General features: G+C 56.5%; 1 protein-coding gene across 8 annotated transcripts in view; it reads left to right on the forward strand.

Moving 5' to 3' along the window:
- The window catches only part of SYK (spleen associated tyrosine kinase), a 114,879-nt gene that overhangs the window by 57,889 nt on the left and 36,132 nt on the right, over positions 1 to 20,858 (forward strand). For all 8 annotated transcript variants that reach the window (XM_027766122.1, XM_006162937.3, XM_027766116.1 and 5 more), the window contains exon 4: positions 18,367 to 18,505. In XM_027766122.1, coding sequence (XP_027621923.1) covers positions 18,367 to 18,505 — 139 coding nt within the window. The remainder of the gene's footprint in view (positions 1 to 18,366; positions 18,506 to 20,858) is intronic.

Below are 20,858 nucleotides of genomic sequence, written 5' to 3' on the forward strand. Positions count from 1 at the left end.
GGGGAGCCGGTCTGTGCCCAGCCTTAGTGGCTCGCTGTCAACTCAAATATGAGACGGTTCTGGAGCTACACGGCCTTCAACAAGTTCATGGAAAATGCATCTTATTAAAAGAGAGGGTTGAATTCCCAAACTGTTGCACTAAAACAATGCAGGTCTAAGGCCCGTTGGTGGCACTGTGGTTAAGGCACTGGATCCCACATAGCCAACTCTTTGGTTCAAGTCTTGGACTCGGCGGCTTGAAAAACACGCAGGGCGTATGTGTGTGCATGTCCGAAACCTCCAGAGGAAGATGGTGGAGGAGGGGTTGTAGCGTGGCATCTCCCCAGTGGAAGGGAACCTCACTTTCTTCCCCCCTTCATCTCTCTCTGGTGCCTGCATATGCCCTATAGCAAAAATCTAAAAATATGAAAGTACTTGAATTCCATTTTCTAGAGCTTTCCCAGGTCCCCTCGTGCAGGCCAGCCAGGGGCGCAGTGGCCAGGAGGAGGTGAGCAGCTATCTCTGGCTGGTACCTGCCTCTCCCCCAGGTGCAGAGCAGGCTGTCCCATCCAGGGGAACCTCATCTGCCTTTGTCCCTGCTCAGTGTCCCCGCAGAGATGCTCCCGGGGGGCACAGAGGAACACTGCTCTATCCTGGTCGCCAGGCGTAACTAGTGGCAACTGTGCAGCCTCCTGGTCAACCGTGTTGATTAATACCCAGCTGACTTGTGAAGTTTTCCTAGAAGCAGAAGTGGTTTTTTCTTTCTGAGTATTCATTTATTTTAAGAATTTTCCTCCAACTTTATGATACCTCTTATTAGAAAATGGCCTTAAACTTAATACCTTTTTAAACCCACCTATTCTGATAGAGCGTGTGTGCCTGGGCTTGTGGGCAAGCTCTCTTGGCGGGGTCTTGCCATGCCCGACCCTCTTTCCCCGGCCCTCCCACTCCTCGGGGTCCCAGGCTGCACACTTGCAGTGTTTCCACACTGACCTGGGGGTCACACCCATGGTCGGCCATCCAGTTTACTATCGACCGCGCCTCCTCCTTAACAAAGTGAAAGAGAAGCATGCCAGGCTGACACGCCTCTGTGACCGGAGTCCTGGCTTTAGTGGGTGGCAGTCCCAGCTGCGGCACAAGTGCCCCGGCGAGCAGTGACACTGTCCCTGAGTGTAGACACTGCCAGCTCATTTCCCCTTAACCCTCCCGCTCAGCATCCTGGCCTGTCACATCACCCCAGTAGCAGAACCCAGGGAGAAGGCTGCTGGTGTCCCACTGATTAGGCCACCCACCCAGGCTCTGAGGAGATGGCCATAGGCCTTTCCCAGGTTGTCAGCCCTGCAGACAGCGTATGGGCCTCGTTGTTGCCGGGCTGTGCGTGCAGGCCGCAACCCTCGAGCGACAAGCGGGCCTCATTCCCTGTCTGACCACACGGACGGCGTCTCATTTGCCCTCTTGGTGCACCCCCAGCACTGGGATGGTGTTTCCACGAGGCCCTGACTCGCTGTGTGTCTGAGCCAGCTCAGGAGCCGGAGGGCACCTGTGGAGGAGAGGCCTGGGCTTGTGCGTTGTTACCAGGCCCCGGTGCTGAGGGCTGGGTTCTTGCTCTACCCCATGCCTCAGTTGCCAGCTGACCCTACAGTGCCACCCTCGCAGACGCCACTGTCCTGCCCTCTCCCAGTGTTGCCCACACCCACACCCCGGCACTATGCTTCTACCAGGGCTGCAGGGCTTACCTGGTGACTGGACATGCCGGTGTCCCCAACTCAGCCTGGTACGGCCAGGTAAGAAGTGACAGCACAGCGTGGGCGTGGCGAGGCCCAGCCGGCCCTGGGGCCTGTGTTCCCATGCTGGTGCAGGTCCTCAGCCAGCGGAGCTCCTGAGGCTGGTCTCTACAGATCTGTGGTCAGGGACCCCTCACCTCCTCCCATGGTCAGGGACCCCTCACCTCCTCCCGTGGTCAGGGACCCCTCACCTCCTCCCGTGGTCAGGGACCCCTCACCTCCTCCCGTGGTCAGGGACCCCTCACCTCCTCCCGTGGTCAGGGACCCCTTTGCCTCCTCCTGTGGTCAGGGGCCCTCTCTCTCCTCCTGTGGTCAGGGACCCCGTCACGTCCTCCTGTAGTCAGGGACCCCTCACCTCCTCCTCTGGTCAGGGACCCCCTCGTGCCCTCCTCTCTCGAGGACTGAGTGAGAACACACACGCACAGCACGTGTGTAAATAGTTGGCGTGTCTCCTCTCTCCTGCTTCGATGCTATTCCTCCATCCTCAGCCCCAGGATGTTCCCATGACCAGAAGTCCATGGCGTTTTGAACCGAGTAAGATGTGGAAATGTCGTAGAGCTTCCCTGTGGCGCCCTGTCCTGTGGCCAGGAGTCCTGCCATACCTCATAGGGCCCGGTGTGGCTGGTGGCCCTTCCCTCTGTGGCACACAGGGCTGTGTGTTGGACCGCCTGCGGTCACCTGTCCTCACGCATGGGGTGGCGCCCAGGCCCTCTGCCTCGGGGCAGCACAGCGTCCAGGGGGTCAGGAGGTCTCAGGCCCAGGTCACCCACGGTCAGTGCTGTCCTCACCTCAGCACGTCCGCCTGTGCTCTGTGGGAAGCAGAGCGGAAGGACTCCCGTGAGACCCCTCAATCAGCCCAGGGCCGGGGGCTGCACGCCCACGTGAGTGCGTGTTCCCCGACCCACAGGAGGGGTTTGTTCTGTACCCCCAGGGGTCAGCCCAAGGTGCATTCCCAGGGTCTGGCCCTGCCATGAGCCATGTCCCCAGGTCTGCCCAGCTGTGGGTTGTGTCCTCAGACATCTCTTGTTTCCAGTGAGTAGCCGTGTCATGGGGCCTCTGAGCAACAGCTGCATCTGAATCCCGGGTGTCCTTGCTCTGAGAACAAGGGCGTCCCCACGGCATGAGCCCTGGGACAGTCGGGCTCAGGCACCACCACCTGCTCTCGGCCCTCCTGCCTCCTTCCCGGCGATGACATAGGCTTGCCCAGCCCTGGCCAGTGGTACTGGCGTCTGTAGATGGACACGGCACCGAATCCCGGGCCCGTCCAGACTTCAGGAAGGGAGAAGCCAGCTCCTCTCGTGAGCGCGTGGTGGCGGGAGAGACAGGAGCAGGTGCAGAGAACCGCACCCTACATCTGTGTGTGAGGCTTCAGGAGGCTCGTGGGATTACAGCACGAGTTGATTCTGGTGCCAAAATGTTAAAATCCACACTTAATTTTTTTTAAGCATTCCCTGAGCTTTGCGAAGAGCCCTGGTCAGAGGACAGAGTGTGGGTGTCTGAGAGCGGGATCCTCTGGGTGCTCAGCGGGGGCCTCAGGGCAAGGAGACCTGGCTGCAAGGGAGCCCCCCAGCTAGGCACACACGTGCACCGAGGGAGGAGTATGCCGGGGGACCATCAGAGCTCGAGCCACTGGAGGTCAGAGCCGCCCGCACCCCACCAGCCTCTGGTCCGCACCTGTGCACAGTCTGTCCTGACACCCACTTCGCTGCCAGCTGCTCTCGGGTTCCTAGCCTGCCGGTCTCAGCCTTTCCTGGACATAGTGTGGCCCTGGCCCACCTCTAGCCACCCACTTCTCCCCGTTTCTTCACCCGCCGTTCCCTGCGCTCCACCCCAGACCTCCCTGAGGCACCCAGCAGTCCAGGGAGGTTTCGAGCTGGAGCTTGGCTTCTGTAATTCAGAGCGTCTCTGTGAGTGCGCGGCCCGGCCCGAGCCCTGCTGGAGTCGCTGACAGTGTCGGTGGTCGAAATCAGCCCGGTCTCCGGGACAGCGGCCGTGGGTGGGCCGTGAGCAATACGGGGTCTCATTGCAGAGCCTCTGTGCACAAGGCCCTGTCATGGGGGCGCTGCAGTCTTGTCACCGAGTTCAGGGCTTCCCTGTTGTGCTGTGTGGGACAGCAGGAGGTCACGTGCTCGTCCACCTGGTGCCGTCCTCTGTCCCCACCCTGCGCCTGGCTGACACGTCCAGGAGGAGGCTGCTCCTGGCTACCTCTCATGGCCTTTTCAAAAAGAATTGTTTATTTAATGTTATTTACTATTATGATTTTAATTTCACTGTTGGGCACGTACACTCACCAGAAAAAGAGAGGGAGGGAAAGTGGGAAAGTCAGCCGCTGAGTCTGGGACTCAAACCGTGGTCAGCCAAGTGCGAATCCAGTGCCATCACCACCTCACCACCTGCTGCCCACCTCTCATGGCATTTTTTGTTTTTCTTTTTTTTTTGGAGAATTTTTTTTGCTATATGGCACATGCGTCGCCAGAAAGATAGAGAGAGACAGAGAGACAGAAAGCAAGAAATTCCCCCCCAGGGGGGATGGCCACGCCGCAATCCCTTCTCCTCCATTCTCTTCTTGGGATCTTGGGCATGCACACACACACGCCCTGCGTGAGTTTAAGCCACCGGATCTGGGACTCGAACCGTCAACTACGTGGGAGTCCAGAGACACAGCCATTATGCTAACTGCTGGTCCTTCGTGGCATTTTGGTTTAAGAGCTGAGGTTGCAGAGTCATGGGCGGCAGGGGGACACTCGGCTAGCAGCCCTGAGAGGGGCCTGGGAGCTGCTCCTGGGAGGGAGCAAGAGAAGGAGCGGCCCTGAGTACCAGGTGTCCCCAGGACCCAGTGGAGGCAACCCCCTTGTACCTCCAGAAGGAAGGAAGCCATCTGGAAGGATCTGACCCCGAGAGGTCCGTTAGCACAGCCTCTCCTTGAACATGCACATCTTCGGATGAGCGTCCCTCTGGGAACTGGGCAGGGAGAGCCGTCCCTCATGGCTCCCTGGGTCGGCCCTGTGGGCTCCGCACCCGAGTCCGGCTCTCCTCCTCTTCGAGGTCAGCCCTGGAGTTCTGCCTCACTCGGCTGCTTTCCCTCCGCTGTCGGGAGGACTCCCTTCGGCTCTGTGGGTAGTTCAGCGACTCAGCATGTCCGCACCGTGGGGGCGAATAGCCAGTCTGCTTCTGACCCCCAGGCGCCAGCTGGCCCCGCTTCCCCCCGTCCTGATGGTGGTGCTCCGTGAAGTCTGACGCCTAGACCGCTGGCTCCTTGGCAGCCCGTCTCCCGGCTCGTGTCTCTTTGCACCCCAAAAGCCCAGAATGTGCATCGGTCCACGCGGCTGGCTCCCAGGAGCGGGGTCGGGGAAGGACTGAAATGTGGGTTCTTGGGCCTCGCTGCGTCGCCTCCTACATCGTTAGTGATGGACGACAGATGCAGAGCCACAAAAGGATGACATGGCGTGCCCCAGGGTTTGCAGTCGTCGCCTCCTCCAGGTGGGAGGCGGCATTGCAGCAGTGTTCAGGCTGACCGCATGTGGATGCTGGCCCTCACGCGTAGCCGGCCTGGCGACCGTGAGCACATACCGCAGTGGGTGCCTGCCCACTCAATCGTTTCTGAACCTTCATTTCGTAGTTATCTAGGCATCAGACGCACAGAGCACCTTCTCTGGGACGGTCCTCAGGCCTGCACAGGACACAGGTGGAAGTGGGCTGGCCAGGGGGTCAAAAGCAGACGAAGTGACTCGAGTCATCGAGGGTGATGATCTGTAGTGATCAGAAGGCATCCTACGGGCTCCGCAGTGTCCCCACCCTCCTCTGCACAGCTGTGCAGGCACCTGGACGGCAGGAGCATTCACAGACCATCATGGAGGCAGCCTCCTTGTACCTCTGTGACAGGTGTCGGGCCCTCGTCTCCCGCTGTGGTTATCGCAGTGCCCTGCTCTGGCTGTGCGTGTAGTGAGAGACCCTGGCCATACACGGGTTCATCCTTGGGTTTTCAAAATAAGAATAAATTTAAGCAATAATTACTTCACGGAGGCAGTTGGAGGTTTATTTTTGTGAGAGGTCCCATGGCCTAGTGGTTAGGGGAGCCACATCCCACATGGCTGACTGCACAGTTTGAGGTCCAGACCCAGCAGTGTGAAAAACACACGGGCACATGGGTGTGCACGCCCAGTGTCCTGACAGGCCGGGAAACTGGAGAAGGGCTTGAGGTGTGACCATGCTCCTCCGGGATGCTTCCTCCCTCGCCCTCTCTGTCGGGTAGGCACAGGGGCCCTCTTACATGCCACTCCTTACGTAAACTAACCCAAAGGGTTCACCATTCGGTAAAATAGCACAGGCACAGAAGGCTCAGAAACGCCTCTGCTCAGGAGAGTCTGACTAAGTGCAGATACATTATCTTTACCTCTCAGACGCGAGCATTGCAGCCTGAGAACACTACGCTGAAAGCAGCATTTGTAAGAACTGGACTGGGGACCAGCAGTTGGCATAATGGCTACGTCGCTGGACTCCCATATAGTCGACTGCGGCTCGAGTCCCGGACCCAGTGACTTAAACTCACGCCAGGTGCATGTGTGCATGCCCAAGATCTCGAGAGGAGAATGGAGGAGAAGGGATTACAGCATGGCCATCCCCCCTGGGGGGTGATTTCTCGCTTTCTATCTCTCTGTCTCTCTCTCTCTCTTTTCGGCGAGCTCATGCACCCTATAGCAAAAACTTCTCCAAAAAAGAAAAACAGAAAAAGACCCGGACTAAAGTTTACAAAGCGAATTATTATAACGCACACACCACCACAACCCTTTCCTGTAACAGACTGGGAAAACTTGAGGGAGAGGCAGTATCTCACGAGACCCAGGTTTGATCCTGAATCCTCTGTAACAGTTGAGAATGCAGAAGATAGATCCAGAAACTTCTAACCATTGAGACGGCCTTGTCTGGGGTGTTATTTGGCTCAGATCCCGGTTTTGTGCCATATGAACCACGTGACCACACACCGGAGCCAGAGAGGACCTTGCTGCCCCGTGGGTCTAGCCCCAGGTTTTCCTAATGAGCTCCAGGCACGGGGCTGCTGGCAGTGGAAGGCCAAGGCAGCGCCTGATTTCGTCTGAGGCTGAGAGAAGACAGCAGATGGCAGCAAAGCCGCCCACAGGGGCTCCACCACCAGCAGCCCAGCCCACACCCTCGCCAGGCACGGCACCAGGCTCGTGCACGCCGGGCGTGGGAGAACATAGGTGCTTCCCGTCAGCTTTGGCCCCTGTCCACACAGCTTGGCCCAAGAGCCCGGGATGGCTTGGAGAAGGGCATTGCCAGGGACTTCCTTGGGTGCTCGGTGAGTCAGGGATGTAAAGACAGCCCTTTCTGGAGGATATGGGTGGGGTGCGGCACCCGTGACCCCTCACACGGGCACGGCATTTCTGGAGATGGTCTTTCCCGTGGCAGGCGCCTCCCGTGCCTGGGCCTGGCCCACCAGATGTGAGCGCTGGGCGAGGAGCCTCCGGCCTGTGCCTGCAGACGCGGCCAGAGCTCTGCATCGTTGGTGACACTGGGAACCGAGGTGGGGCAGAGGGCTGCGTGTCCCCTCGCTCCCCAAGGCTATGTGTGACATGGGTGGCTGATGGAGAAGTTAGCCGTGGCTCAGGTTCGACTGAAAGATGAACTTGTTAGAGAAGGGAAGCCGCTCGTTTTCCAGACACTACATATTCCTGGATCCCAAACGGAAAGTCTGGATCGGTGGGGTCCTGAGCATACATAAATTGGAGGAAAAAAGATACAAAGTAAATATTTTCAGAATGAGAAATAAATCACAAGTGACCATTTTCTTTTGCTTTTTTTTTTTTTATATATATATTTTTGCCATAGGATGCATGCGCTCACCAGAGAAAAACAGAGAGGAGAGGCAAAGTGAGAACTCACCCCAGAAAGGATGGGCCACGTCACAACTTTCCTCCTCATTCTCCTCTCAGGGTTTTGGGCATGCACACACAGGCAAACCCCCGGGTCCGGGGCTCGAACCATGGTCAACCATGGGGGAATCCAGTGCCTTAACTACCATACCACTGGCTGGCCCCACTATGTATGATCTTTTTTTTTTTTTTTTTGAGAGGTTTTTGCTATAGGGCACGTGCGCTCGCCAGACAGAGAGCAACATAGAGACAGAAAGCGAGAAATCACCCCCCAGGGGGATGGTCATGCCTCAATCCCTTCTCCTCCAGTCTCCTCTCAGGATCTTGGGCACGCACGCACATGCGCCCGGCGTGAGTTTTAAGCCACCGGGTCCGGGACACGAACCGCGGTCGACTACGTGGGAGTCCAGCGACATAGCCATTATGCTAACTGCTGGTGTCCAACATGATCATTTTTAAAAGCAGATAAACATACAAATTTTTTTTAGAATGCTGTTTTGAATTCACTATCTCACATCTCTAACACCTTTTTTTTTTTTTTACCACATTGTGTGTGCCTGTTTGTTGGACAGTAATTTAGTAATATTTTCTGTGTATAGAAAAGATAGTCCCACCTTTCCTCTCAGTTCGGAATTCACCGTTGGTCGTGTCAGGCCCGTCTCTAGGGCCCTGTTGACTTTGAAAAGGGAAGTTGGTGTGGAAGCAAGTCTTTCCCGGCTGCGACTGCAGAGACCGCACGAATCACACAGAGGCCTGAGGCAGCGTGGTCACCCTCAGGCCCTCTGACACCGGATGAGGCTGTGAGCCTCCTGTACCTGCAGTGGCACAGAGCCAGTGCGCAGCGCCCTCCGTGTGTCACATCTGCTGAAATGTGACAGATGTGTCTCTCCCTTCGTCCCCTGGGCTCTCTCAGAAGTGCTCATTAGCCACGCAGGCTCCGGCTTCCTTACCCCGAGGCCTGGCCCGGCCACCCGCGGCCTACTGCTCCCTTGCCGGGAGGCGGCAGAGAACCAGGGCGCCTGGGCAGCTGCATGGCGCCAGAGGAGGCAGCAGGCTCCAGTGGGCCGTGCTGTGGGGTGTGTGGGTCTCGTGCTTTGTCTGCAGCTGCTGTGAGCGTTCTGGGCACGTGGAAGAGGGCTGGGCTGAGCTGGGGAGTCCCAAGGGCAGGCACAGTCAGTCCATGGCGACTTCGGGTATTTTCAACTTACAGTGGGTGCTTGGTTTACCCTCTTGTAAGTTGAGGTGCACCCATAATTGTTGTCCAAAAGGCTCTTGGGAGTGAGAGGCTGCTCACTGCATGGGGAGAGAGACAAGAGGGTCATGGGGACCGTCACAGGTGACCAGGCCCTGACCTTCCTTGCCCTCTGCCTGAGCCCTGTACGGGTGCCCGCCAGCTGGGAGGGAGGCAGTCCTCGTTTTCTCCTTCCTGCCTTGCCCTCCCTCAGCCACCCTCCTGCTAAACCTCTCCACTCCCCGATTCTCTCCTCCTTTTCCTCTCATACACACACATGCACACACATGCACACGAACACGCACGCTCACATGCGTATGCACACATGCACGCACACACACACACACACACACACACACACACACACACACACACATTTCCATTCACTGGCTATTCAGGCCCCTTAAGTCCACACCATGGTGGCCCTGAGGAGGAACCGGTGTGCGTCAGGACTGCTGGTCCGCTGGGGTACACAGGTGGGGACTGGAAGATGCAGTGACTCAGAGACAGAGATTGTGCCCACCCAGTCGGGACTGTGTGAGCCAGAGCCTCGCAGTCCTGGTCCAGGAGCGACCAGGGTGGACCTGGCTCGGGGGTCCAGATGTGACGCCTGTGGCTTTCCTGTTTGGAACCAGTGCCCGGCGCCCTGTGCCCCTCCACCTCACATGCCCTGGGTGGCAGGTGCACCTCCGTGTGGGAGGAGCTGTCAGCGGCCCCTTTTCCTGCAGGTGCAGCTCGGTGTAAGGTCCCCTCCTCGTCAAGACAATTCGCACTGCTCAATTTTTCAGAGAAACCGAGGTAGCTTATAAGAAGACGCAATTTCCAATCATTCCCTGTGACCAAGGAGCAGCCCTAAAGGAGGGTAAAGGGTGAAGGGTGGGCGCGGGGACCTAAAGTCAGGCTCCACAGGATGTCCTCCAGGCCCAGAGGTGTGGACAGCTGCAGTTCTCGAACCTCCGTGTGCGCACACCACCCGAAGGGCTGGGCAAGGCACAGACGGCTGGGTCCCACGCGGAGATTTGAACTCACTAGGTCTGGGTTAGGGCTCTAATCTGTTCTCAGATGACGCCGTTGCTGCTGGCCTGGGGACCTCGTGGCCTTCGGGATGCCTGTCTCCTACCTAGGCTAGATTAAGAACGAGAATATTGTGAGGTCTGTATACTTCATCGGAGCGTCTGTAATCATATTTGCAGCTGGGAATGTTCCAGCATACAACCGCGATTCTGTGTTGTTAGACCGATGGAGATAGAGTTAACCTTAGAACTGCTTCTGTTTACAGAAAAGTAAGTGCGATAGCAAAGCAACTTCAGCCATGAGGCAGGCAGGCCCTGCCACTTACTAGCTCTGTGACTGGGGCCAGCATGTGGTGTAGTGGTTAAGATAGAGGACTCCTGCAGAATGCAGTTCGAGTCCTGGACCTGGCAGTTCAGTAATCCCACCAGGCACATGCATGTGCATGTCCAAAATTCTTAGAGGAGAATGGAGGAGAGGGGATTGTGGTGTGACCATGCCTCCTGGGGGCTGATTTCTCACCTTCCCTCTCTCTCCCTCCCTCTCTCTCTCTCTCTCTTCCCCCCCTCTCCAGTGAGAGGACATGCCCCATGGCAGCAACTCTTAAAAAAAAAAAAAAGAAAAAAAAACTCTGCTACTTAGCCTAAGTTTGCTGTCTGAGCCTCAGTTTACTCAGTAACAAAAGGATCAAACTAACGTTTTCGCTGGAATGTTGTGGCGATAAGTGAGGTAACATATCTGAAGCTAGGCCATGGTTCTCATATATCCTCCTTTCTGCATCCTGGGCTGAGCTAGGGTGTTCAGGAGGGAAGGTGTAGTCAAAGTATTTTGACTTTTTTTCTTTAATCAGTTCTGAAAAATACTTGGCTTTCTCCAAAAATTATTCTCCTTGGGACCAGCAGTTGGCGTAATGGCTATGTTGCTGGACTCCCATGTAGCTGACCATGGTTCAAGCCCCGGACCCGGTGCCTTAAACTCATGCTGGGCGTGTGTGTGTGTGCCCAAGATCTCGAGAGGAGAATGGAGGAGAAGGGTTTGAGGTGTGACCATCCACCCCTGGGGGCGATTTCTCACTCTCTGTCTTTCTGTCTCTCTCTGTCTTTCTGGCGAGCGCATGCACCCTATAGCAAAAACCTCTCAAAAAAAAAAAAAAAAGAAAACAAATATTATTCTCCTTTATTCTTACCATATCATCCTTCAGAGGCTCCTATTAATCATGAACTTAAAGGATCCTGTATACTTTTCTGTTTTCCATTTTCATTTCTCTGTTCAGCACTATGGATACTTCATGAAATTTGTCTTCCAGTCCACTGATGTTTTCTTCATCTAGGTCTAATTGGCTGTTATACTTATTCACCAATCTTTTCGTTCTATCAATTACTTTTAAAAAATTTTAGTAGTTTTTTTTTTTTCTGAACTCTTTTTGAGAATTGCTAATTATATGATTTCACTTTGTAATTCTTTAAATATTTTGTATGTAGTTTATAGTCTGCGTCTAATTATTCCAGTACAATTCTAGTCCCCATTTTCTGTGGTTTTGCTTTCCATGTTTCAGTGACCCACAGTCAACTCTATTCCAGAAATAGGTGAGCATGGGATAATAAGCTTTTTTGAGAGAGGACATCACATTCACAGAACTTTTTTATTGTTATAATGTTTCTGTTGTATTACTGTTGTTAGTGTCTTACTATGTCCAATTCATGATGAAACTTTGTGCTAGGTATGCACGTAGGAAAAACAGCGTGTGTAGGAATTGTACTGCCCACTGTTCATGGATCCTTCGGCAACCTTGGACACGCCTGCCGCTGATACAGGGGGTGGGGGTACTGGGCTTCCGAGGGGCGTGCGTTTATTGCCACTCCTCTCTCCTTTCCATTCGGCCCTTTTTCTCCTAACTCATACATTTTTGAGTTCACGTTTGGTTGATATTCATCTGTGGGATTACCAGGTGCCCCGTGCTGGGAATGCTTTGCTCCAGAGTTGAAGAGGCTTCTTCTGCATGAGTCCGGCTTTAACGTGGACTCACGGCCAGGTGCTGCGGGCTCCGCTGCTGCCCCTTGTCCACTGTCGTGCTGGGATTGGTGTTTGCCCTTAAACCAACCCTGGAGGGGTTTGCTCTTCTTTGCCATTGACTCTTCCCTGCTGAGGTTTCAGCTCCCTTTCTGTTGTATATTGAAACGTCAGAAGTGTATTGTGGCCTTAAAAACACCTCCTCCATGATCATAAGTAGACAAGGGTGTGCCTGGCTGTCCCGGGCTTCCTGCCGTACACAGAGCGAGGTCATCTTGTCAGGCCCGCATATGCTGCCCCGATCGGTCAAAGTATGTCACTTTATCTGACACGTGTGGTTTTGCAACATCCCAGCACAGAGTCATGACCTATCTGAAGCTCAGAGTTCAAAGTTCAAAGAGAGTTGTGGGGGACAGGCAGATGGCATAGTGGTTATGTTGATGGACTCCCTCATGGCTGACTGCAGTTCGAGTCCAGGACTCAGTGGCTTGAAACTCATGCCAGATGCATGAGTGTGAGTGCCCGAAATCCCAGGAGGAGAGTAGAGGAGAAGGGGTCGCGGCATGGCGTCCCCTATGGGGTGGAGGGGATGATTTCTTGCTTTCTGTCTTTGTCTCTCCAGCGAGTGAATGTGCCTTATAGCAAAAGTCTCTCTTTACAAAACAGCGTTATAGGCTTATATCAATATAATTCACTGTGATTGATCAAAGTCTTCATGGAGCTGGAGGAGAAGGTACATGGCCTTGTACCTTCATGAACGAAGGCAGAGGGAGAGGACATCGCTTGACAATATTTTAAAGGCAGCTTGTTCAGGACAGCTCAGGGTGGCCCCACATAGGGCCTGCGTTCCGGGCTGACCTTGCTTTCGTTGTTCGTGTGGAGTTCCCGTGTGTCTGAACGTTGCTGCAGTGTGACGGAGAACCCACAGACGGCACGGCCTTCGTCTTTGGGATCAGGAGCTGGCGTCCTCGCAAGGTTGGGCTCGCGGCCTCTGTCGGTCGCACGCTGTTCAGGATGCCCCTCCCTCCCCCATCCTCTCCAGAGGCCTGTGGGCAGGCGGTCCACCCGCCACCCGAGGGCTGCCCACCCGGCGCGGCGTCAGCCGGTGTCTGCAGCCTGGCCTCGGTAAGCACTTGTGTTGGCACGTCCTGTGCTCATGGCCAAGGCCAGGCCCTGTCCTTCCCTCCTCTCCATACGCCCCCGCCAGTGGAAGAGTGGCCTGTGGCCTGGGAGAGGGAGGACGCCTGGCCGCCGGGGCGCTCTGTCTGCTGCAGATACAGGGCCGTGTCCTGGAGCCTGGGAGAGTGAGGACGCCTGGCCGCTGGGGCACTCTGTCTGCTACAGATACGGGGCCGTGTCCTGGAGCCTGGGAGAAGCCCACAGGAGGTGGGCAGAGCTTCAGCCCCCCCAGTAGTACTGTCCTACCTTGCCTCTGTGCTGTGTTTTGGGGTCTGTGAGGTGCAGGGCCCACTCATTCCAGAGCCTCCGCTGCCCGCCCTGGGAAAGGAGCCATGGCACGGGTGGTCCAGGGCTGGCTCGAAGCCAGTTAGGAAACTGTCTCAGCATACCCTCAGATGCAAGCCCTGGGAATGCCAGGCTGAGGACAGCAGGCGAAGCCGAGGTTGTCCTGGGATCGGAGTGAGGGTGACAACAGACGTCAGAGCACAAGTCGCGCTGGAGAAAGTGCACCCGCAGGGACCAAGGTCTGGTGATCTCAAAGGCAGGAGTTGCGAGACGCTGGGGGTGGGGGAGGAGCAAGGGGTCCTGTCCAGCTGAGTCGTGTGACATGGGGACGGGATGACCTCGTGATCACCTGAGTCCCTGTGCCCAGTTTCTAAAAATTTATCTACAGCTGTCTCTCTCCATCATCTCTCCATCTCTCTCCATCTCTCTCCATCTCTCATCTGTAATCTATGTATCTGTCTCTATCTATATCATCTATCTATCTGTATTTATCTTATCTATCTTCTACTATCTACGTATCTATGTATCTATGTATCTATCTACATCCATCCATCCACCTACATCTATCTGTATCTATCGATATCTATCTGTCTACCTATCTCTATCTATCTATCTATCTATCTATCTATCTATCATCTATCATTTACCAGAGGATGCATGCGCCCACTGGAGAGATACAGAGACAATGAGAGAAAGAGTGAGAAAGCACCACCCCCATGGGAGATAGGCGTGCTGAAATCCCTTCTCCATTTTCCTTTCAAGATTTTGGGCGCACACCTACACACACCCAGTGTGTTTCTCAGACTGCCACGTCAGGGACTTGAACTGTGCAGTCGGCCATGTGGGATCCAGCCGCCTTAATCATGATGCCACAGGCTGGCCCCTTGGGCGTAATCTAATAGGCGGGGAGTCTGGAAGACACACGAGGACTGTATTTGGGCAGTAAGGATGTCGTAAAGCAAGAAGTCCTGGGAGTCCAGGTATCCCCAGAGCTGTTTCAGGTGCGTACCCCTCAGAAAGCCGGGTTTTCCTTCTAGCACCAACCCAGGTAGACTGGACTCTCCCGTTTTAAGAAAAACTGGTTTATTTTGTAATCTTTCCATTTCCTCCCATTTTCAGTTTAACAATGGTCCATTAGGGCCTAAAGCAGGAGCTTAGTCCAAAATAATGGCTTCCTATAGTTACCGTTCGTTTTTTAAAACATTTTTAAAAATTTTCTATAGGACATGTACACATGCCAGAGAGAGAGACAGAGAGACAGAGATTAAGTGAGAAAAGCACCCCCTCCCCAGGGGATTGACTACGCTACATTCCCTTCTGCTCTGTTCTCCTCTTCAGAGTTTGGGCTTACTCACTCTCTCTCTCTCTCTCTCTCTCTCTGTCTCTCTCAGCGTGTTTTTTTAAGCCACCAGGTCCAGGACTCGAACCCTGGAGTTGGCCATGTGGGACCTATCTGCCTTAAACACATGGCACTGGCTGGTCCCATAGTTTTACTTAACACAGTAAATCACAAATCAGTTAATTTACTTTTTCCAAGAGAATCATTGAATAATAATTTAAAAATTGTAAATACCCAAGGGATGGGCCAGCTTCATGGCTAGTGGTTAAGGGCGCCTGACCTCATAACCAGGGTGGGGAAAGGAGGAGGGGATTGGGGCCCCCACTGAGGGTACTTTCCGCTCTCTCTGGTGAGTGTACACACCTTCTGGTAATGAAATAAACACTAAGGCCTTTGGTGGGCAGCTGGAGGCCTAGGGCACCCTGGGGCGTCAGGCAGCAAACTGGGCAGGAGCTGGAAGACCCCCTTCCCTCTGACGTCCCCGAGCGTAGGCCTGGACGGGTGTGCTGCCCCGGTAGGGAACCAAGAGACGAGGCAGGGCCTGCGGCAGCTCCCAAACCAGCTCTTGCATGGTAAATTAAAATAGCCCAGCCCAGGCCTGCTGCGGCCAGGCGCTTACTGTGGCATCTGCTCGCCCGTCTGGCAGCGGCCGTTGATGGAGCCGAGCCTCCTGGTCTTTGCCACCTACGGATGTTGGGCCTGTGGGTTTCCCTCCCTGCCCTCACTTCCTGCCCGCTGCTGCCAGGGCTGCTCAGCTGCCTGTCCACAGCTGTGACTGCAGGTTACGGGTCCTTGGGGACCTGCAGGGCCAGAGCACAGGGAGCCGGAGTCCGCCATGGAAACTGCCCCCCAGCCCGGGAGCCCCCTAGGACAGGAGGCCTTTGCAGAAACAGCCTGTCCAAAAGCGAGTCACTCCATCTCTGGCCTTGGACCAGCTCCTCCTTGCGATCTTTTCCATGTGAAATATAAAACACATAAAAGGGCGCAACGATAGGGGTACAGCCTAATGCATCGTTTTCCAGCAAATTCTGCTCACATCGAGAGAGAAAGTGCAGCCAGGCCTGCAGAGGGCCCCCACCCCTGCGGGCCATCCTCGGAGGCCCCTTTCCTGGCCTTGTGTGGCCAGCACTGCCTTGCCGCAGTTTTGGGTGCTGGTCCACTGCCTAGGTGGAACGCTTCTAAACAGAACTGCGTGCTCTGGCCCGTGTGGGGGCTTGGTATGTGTGAGATCATGGTCCGTGTGTGCTTGGGAGGCTCAGCTGGGCCTCGGTCAGCTGCCGTGGTGCGCTTCACTGCTTGGGGACGCCTCGTGTGAGCACCCACGATTTACACGCTCAGACATGGCCTGCGGACATGGAGGCTTTGCGAGCACTGATAAAGCTGCAGGAGACTCCGCGGACGTCCTGAGGTGCCCGGCACCCACATTCCAGATACCTGGGCGTGGACTTTCTGGCCCCCAGGGGTATGAGTGGGTTCCGTTCCTGAAGATAATTCCAGGTGTTCTCCAGGATGGTTGAAGTTGTGCACGCTCCACGGGCAGGTCGGGGGCTCCGGCTGCTCCCCGCTCAGCAGCACGTGGCACGGCCGGCCTTTCTCGTTCTGCCACCCCAAAAGGGAGTCGTGCTCTTTCCCCCAGGGGCTTAATTTCCGCTTGCCGGATTTCCCTGAGGTCAGGTGCATGGTCTCCCGGGGCCACCTGAGATCCGCCATCCCAGTTTTAACAAGGAGAAGAAAACCACTCAGCGTATCAGGTGGGTGGCTCAGTGTGGATTGGACACGGATGTCCATACCGGAGCTTGGGCCCTGCTGTTACCCACGTGACCTGAGCCACAATGTGGAGGACGCGAGTCAGAGACGAGCCCCTGAGCCGTTATGTACCACCCCGAGGCTAACTTTGGTAGGCACTTGCGTACCTTCTTAATGCTTTGGTTCTTGTGTGTGTTCGTTTTTACAATGAAATTCCTTTCTCTCACTGGCGTATGAGAGTGAGAGCGTAAGAGACGAGCACTCCCAATGGCGTCACACCGCGGTCCCCTCCCCAGCCTGCCCAGCCAGCCAGGGTCACAGGTCAACTGGGGTCACGAACCTGCCGTCTTCCCACCGCGTCACTTGAGTGCGCAGCTCTGGGCCCCACCGTCACCCTGGCACAGCTCCTGCTGCTAACAACACCCCGTGGGCCAGCCATGTCCACAAGTGAGCAAGGCAGGTGGACAGAGGCTGGCACTCACTAGCTCCTCTGCAGACCGAGCTCTCCCTCCCTGTGAAAGCACCCCTACTGTGCGTGGAGCTGTCTCAGTGCCCTTGGCTCAGCAGTAACCAAGTGCTGGCTTTGATTAGCTGGGGCACTGCGATCTGCGGGTCTGGGAGGAAGGGGCCCTTTCTCTCCGGCAGTCCGTGCGCTCCTCCCTTCCGGCCACTCTGCGCTGCGGGGTGTAGAGGAGCCCTTCCGCGGCCAGCATCCAGGCACGGTGATCCTCCAGGTTCCAACCTTCCACGCCATAGTTCGGCAGACTCACCTCCTGAGGGGCGTCTGCATGGCGGGGCAGAGGAGAGCACAGCCAGGCCCAGCTCCGAAGCCCCCGCAGCCCTGGTCTAGTGCCTCCCTGCCCCCCGCCCTCGGGCAGTGGAGGAGAGCCATTAGAAATTTCGCCATAGCCGCCATCCCCTGGCGCTGGGCACGGGTGTGGTCTCAGCTGTCGAGCTCGGTGCATTTGGGCGCATTACTCAGCATTTTGGACCTCCCCTTCCTCATTCTAGAAAATGCAGAGGCCAGAGAGGCTTCCTGGGCCTTCCTGACTCACCCTTTCTTGAATCTCATGATCTGGAGGGCTGGAGCAGCTGGGGGAGACAGGCTGGGCGGTACTAGGAAGCACTGAGGGTGCACTACCTCATGCCTGTTCAGCCCCACATGGCCTCTGCCCTCCCAGCTCCTGCAGGTCTTCCCGGGGCACCCCGCCCTGCCCTGCCCGGTGAGCAGCCCCCCACCCCCATTGCAGCCTGTGCTCTTCTGCTCTTTGGCAGACCCTAGGTCATGGTTGAGCAGGACGTGGGGCAGGGACAGCACTGAAGGTGGCCATGGTGACAGCACAGTGGAGCCTCTGGGACCGGTCAGCACCGTCCAGCACAGCTCTAATTTCCCTGCTGTCCCTCACCCATAGCCAGCGTCATTTTCTCCCATCTGACAGTGTCATCATTGGAATGTTTTCAATCCCAGGCCCTCCAGCCTCCCTGCAGTGAGGAGAGAGGGTAAGGGTGAGGGAGGCCTGGGGAGTGGGCGCATTCATGTCCCAGACACCCCCACCCCCACCCTCAGCTCCATGGTGGAGCTCCACCACCTGTCACTGACCCAGCTCAGACCCTGGCAAAGGAAGCAGGTGAGTCCAAATGGTTCCACAGGCTTCCGGGACCATGGGCTCCCTCATGCCAGGTGTCCTGAGGCCCTGGCCCCGCTGGATCCTGGCCGGGAACCACCCATGTTCGTGTCTCCTGTCGCGAGCTCCCAGGTGCCGTCCCTGAGCTCTGGGATCCGTGAGCTGGGCTCCTCACGCGTGCGTGGTTTGGAGAGCGTGTGTGGACCGCTCTGCCAGCATGCATCTCCCCAGGCTCCCCCTCGGGGCTGGCAGCCTGGGAGTGATGTGGCCATGTCCCCTCTTCCAGGATCAGAGCCAGAGACAACAACGGGTCCTACGCCCTGTGCCTGCTGCATGAAGGGAAGGTGCTGCACTACCGTATCGACAGGGACAAGACGGGCAAGCTGTCCATCCCCGAGGGGAAGAAGTTCGACACGCTCTGGCAGGTACACGCCGCCCCGCTCCCTCGGCGGGCATGGGCGTTCGCGCTCCTCTTCCTGGAAGCTCAGCAAGCAGACGACCCTGTGCCCTCTGTGCCGCCCACGTGTGGTCCCCAGACCAGGGGCAGCCCTGAGCACGTTAGCAATGCACACCTGGGCCCTGCCCCCCCTGTTTCCCACCCCAGGTGGCCAGTCCAGGGACCTGACTGTGAGGTGAACGGGGCTCTGGAGGTTTCCGAACCTTGCCTAGGGCCCTCAGCTCTCAGCGCCCCGAGGCGGTGTCTGCTCAGGGCTGTGTTCGGAGTCTAACAGGAGGCCCTGTTTGCAGGACCAGAGCCCAGAGCAGCCTTTCCGACAGACCCGCAGCATAAAGGTGTGGACAGGCCGGCTAACCAGATGCGAGCTGGCGTCCGAGGTGCCGGGGGCGGGGGGTGGGGGGTTAGACGTGCCTTTCCAACAGACCCACAGCATATAGTCGTGGACAGCTAACCAGACGCGAGCTGGCGTCCGAGGTGCCGGGGTGTTAGACATCGCTGCCCCTCCCAAGGGGCATTTCCTCCCTGTGGAAGTTAGGGTAGCGCCGGAGGAGGCTCACTTCCCAGGGTCCAGGCTGCCACCCTCTCGGGCCTGCTGCAGCCCTGGTCTTGAAAGGGCTTCCTCTTGGCCCAGCCGGGATGAGCCGACGCGGCTCCCAGCGAGGCTGGGGCTGTCTGTTTGCTGACAGCACCAGGTGACACCCTCCCTCCATCTGGAGGGCCACAGGCTGTCCACCGTAGTTTAAACCGTGGCCTCGCTAGCCCCCGGTAGGCCCCCAGTGACAGGACTTGGTGCCATTTCGGCAGGATATCCTGTACTGCAGTGGGTGCAGACACGGAGAACCGGCCGACTGCCCCCGAGAGCAAGGGATGCCCTGATCTCGGGTGAGGGGCGTAGTCAGGGTGTTCCAGTGCCCCACCCAGGCCCGGCCTGGAGCCACAGGGTAGTGGCTGTCATGAAAGGGCTCAACTTAGGTCCTTACTTTAAAAAGCTGTCTTCTTTCTTTTCATATGAGAGAGCAAGCGAGCGAGACTACCGATGGGCGGGCGAACCTGCAGCTCCCGCAGGGCCGTGGGCACGTCTGCCGTGCACACGCGTGTTCAACCTCCCAGTCCAGGGTCCGGCCTTCCCGCCTGGCCTCCTGCTGCCATCGCCACTGTGGCTGGGCCACCAGCTCCCGTCTCTTTGAAAACTGATTTCCTTTATTTTTTTTAAGATATGCGATTATTATTTAGCTTTATTTATGTATTTGTTTTGACCAGAGAGGGACAGAGTGAGAGAGGGAAAAGTGAGAAAGCAGGGCGCCAGGGCCGGGGCTCCAGGGCTCCTAAGCACTGTGCTGCCTGCCCCAAGCCTTTCCGTTAAAGCCCCGGTGGGACTTGTTCCCGCTGCTGGCATCGCTAAACAAACAGCTCCTCTTTTGGGCGCCGGGTGCGAGCGGGCTCCTGCTGACTCACCTCGTGGACTCGGAGCGTGTGCGTGTCGCCGCCCACAGGCTCTCCTGCTCTCAGGGGTGTCTGACCCTCTGTCCCTAGTGCCCAGTGCTTGCGGGGTCACTAGGGAGTCTGCGCTCTGCCTCTAGTTCTCTGTCAAAGTCCTTTGTTCCCTACAAGTCCTTGATTGGTAGTGTGCATTTACTCATTTATTTAAGATCGTTGCCTTAGGGACCAGCAGTTAGTGTAATGGCTATGTCTCTGAACTCCATGTATCCGACCGTGGTTCGAGTCCCAGACCCGGTGGCTTAAACTCACACCGGGCGTGTGTATGTGCGTGCCCAAGATCCCGAGAGGAGAATGGAGGAGAAGGGATTGCGGCATTGCCATCTCCCTGGGGGGTGATTTCTCGCTTTCTGTTTTTCTGTCTCTGTCTGTCTAGTGAACGCATGCGCCCTATAGCAAAAGCCTCTAAAAAAAAAGATTGTTGCCATAGGGAACATGCACTTGCCAAAGAGGCAGAGAGACGGAGATAGAGAAAATGACAAATCACCCTCCAGGGGGGGCAGGGGCAGCCATGCCACAATCCCTTCTCCTCCTCTCTCTTCCTGGAATTTTGGGCATCCGTGTACACTTTGCCTGGCCCAGGACTTGAACCTCCGTCGGCCATGTGGGAGTCCAGCACCCTAACCACCAGCCCGTCTGCTGGTCCCAGTAGTGTGCATTTGAAGGCATGTGCCGTCCTGCAGGCCAGCGCGGCATGCAGAGTCCCAGTCTCCATCGTCTGTAAGTAGCCGTGCGTCCCGTTCCTCCGGATCACTGCCTTAATTGACCCCGCAGGTATATGGGAGCATGCGGCCCTGACGACACCCTTCCCGTGGCTTTTCTCC

This window comes from Tupaia chinensis, unplaced genomic scaffold, assembly GCF_000334495.1.
Source record: "Tupaia chinensis unplaced genomic scaffold, TupChi_1.0 Scaffold141173_1, whole genome shotgun sequence".
Taxonomy (NCBI): Eukaryota; Metazoa; Chordata; class Mammalia; order Scandentia; family Tupaiidae; genus Tupaia; species Tupaia belangeri.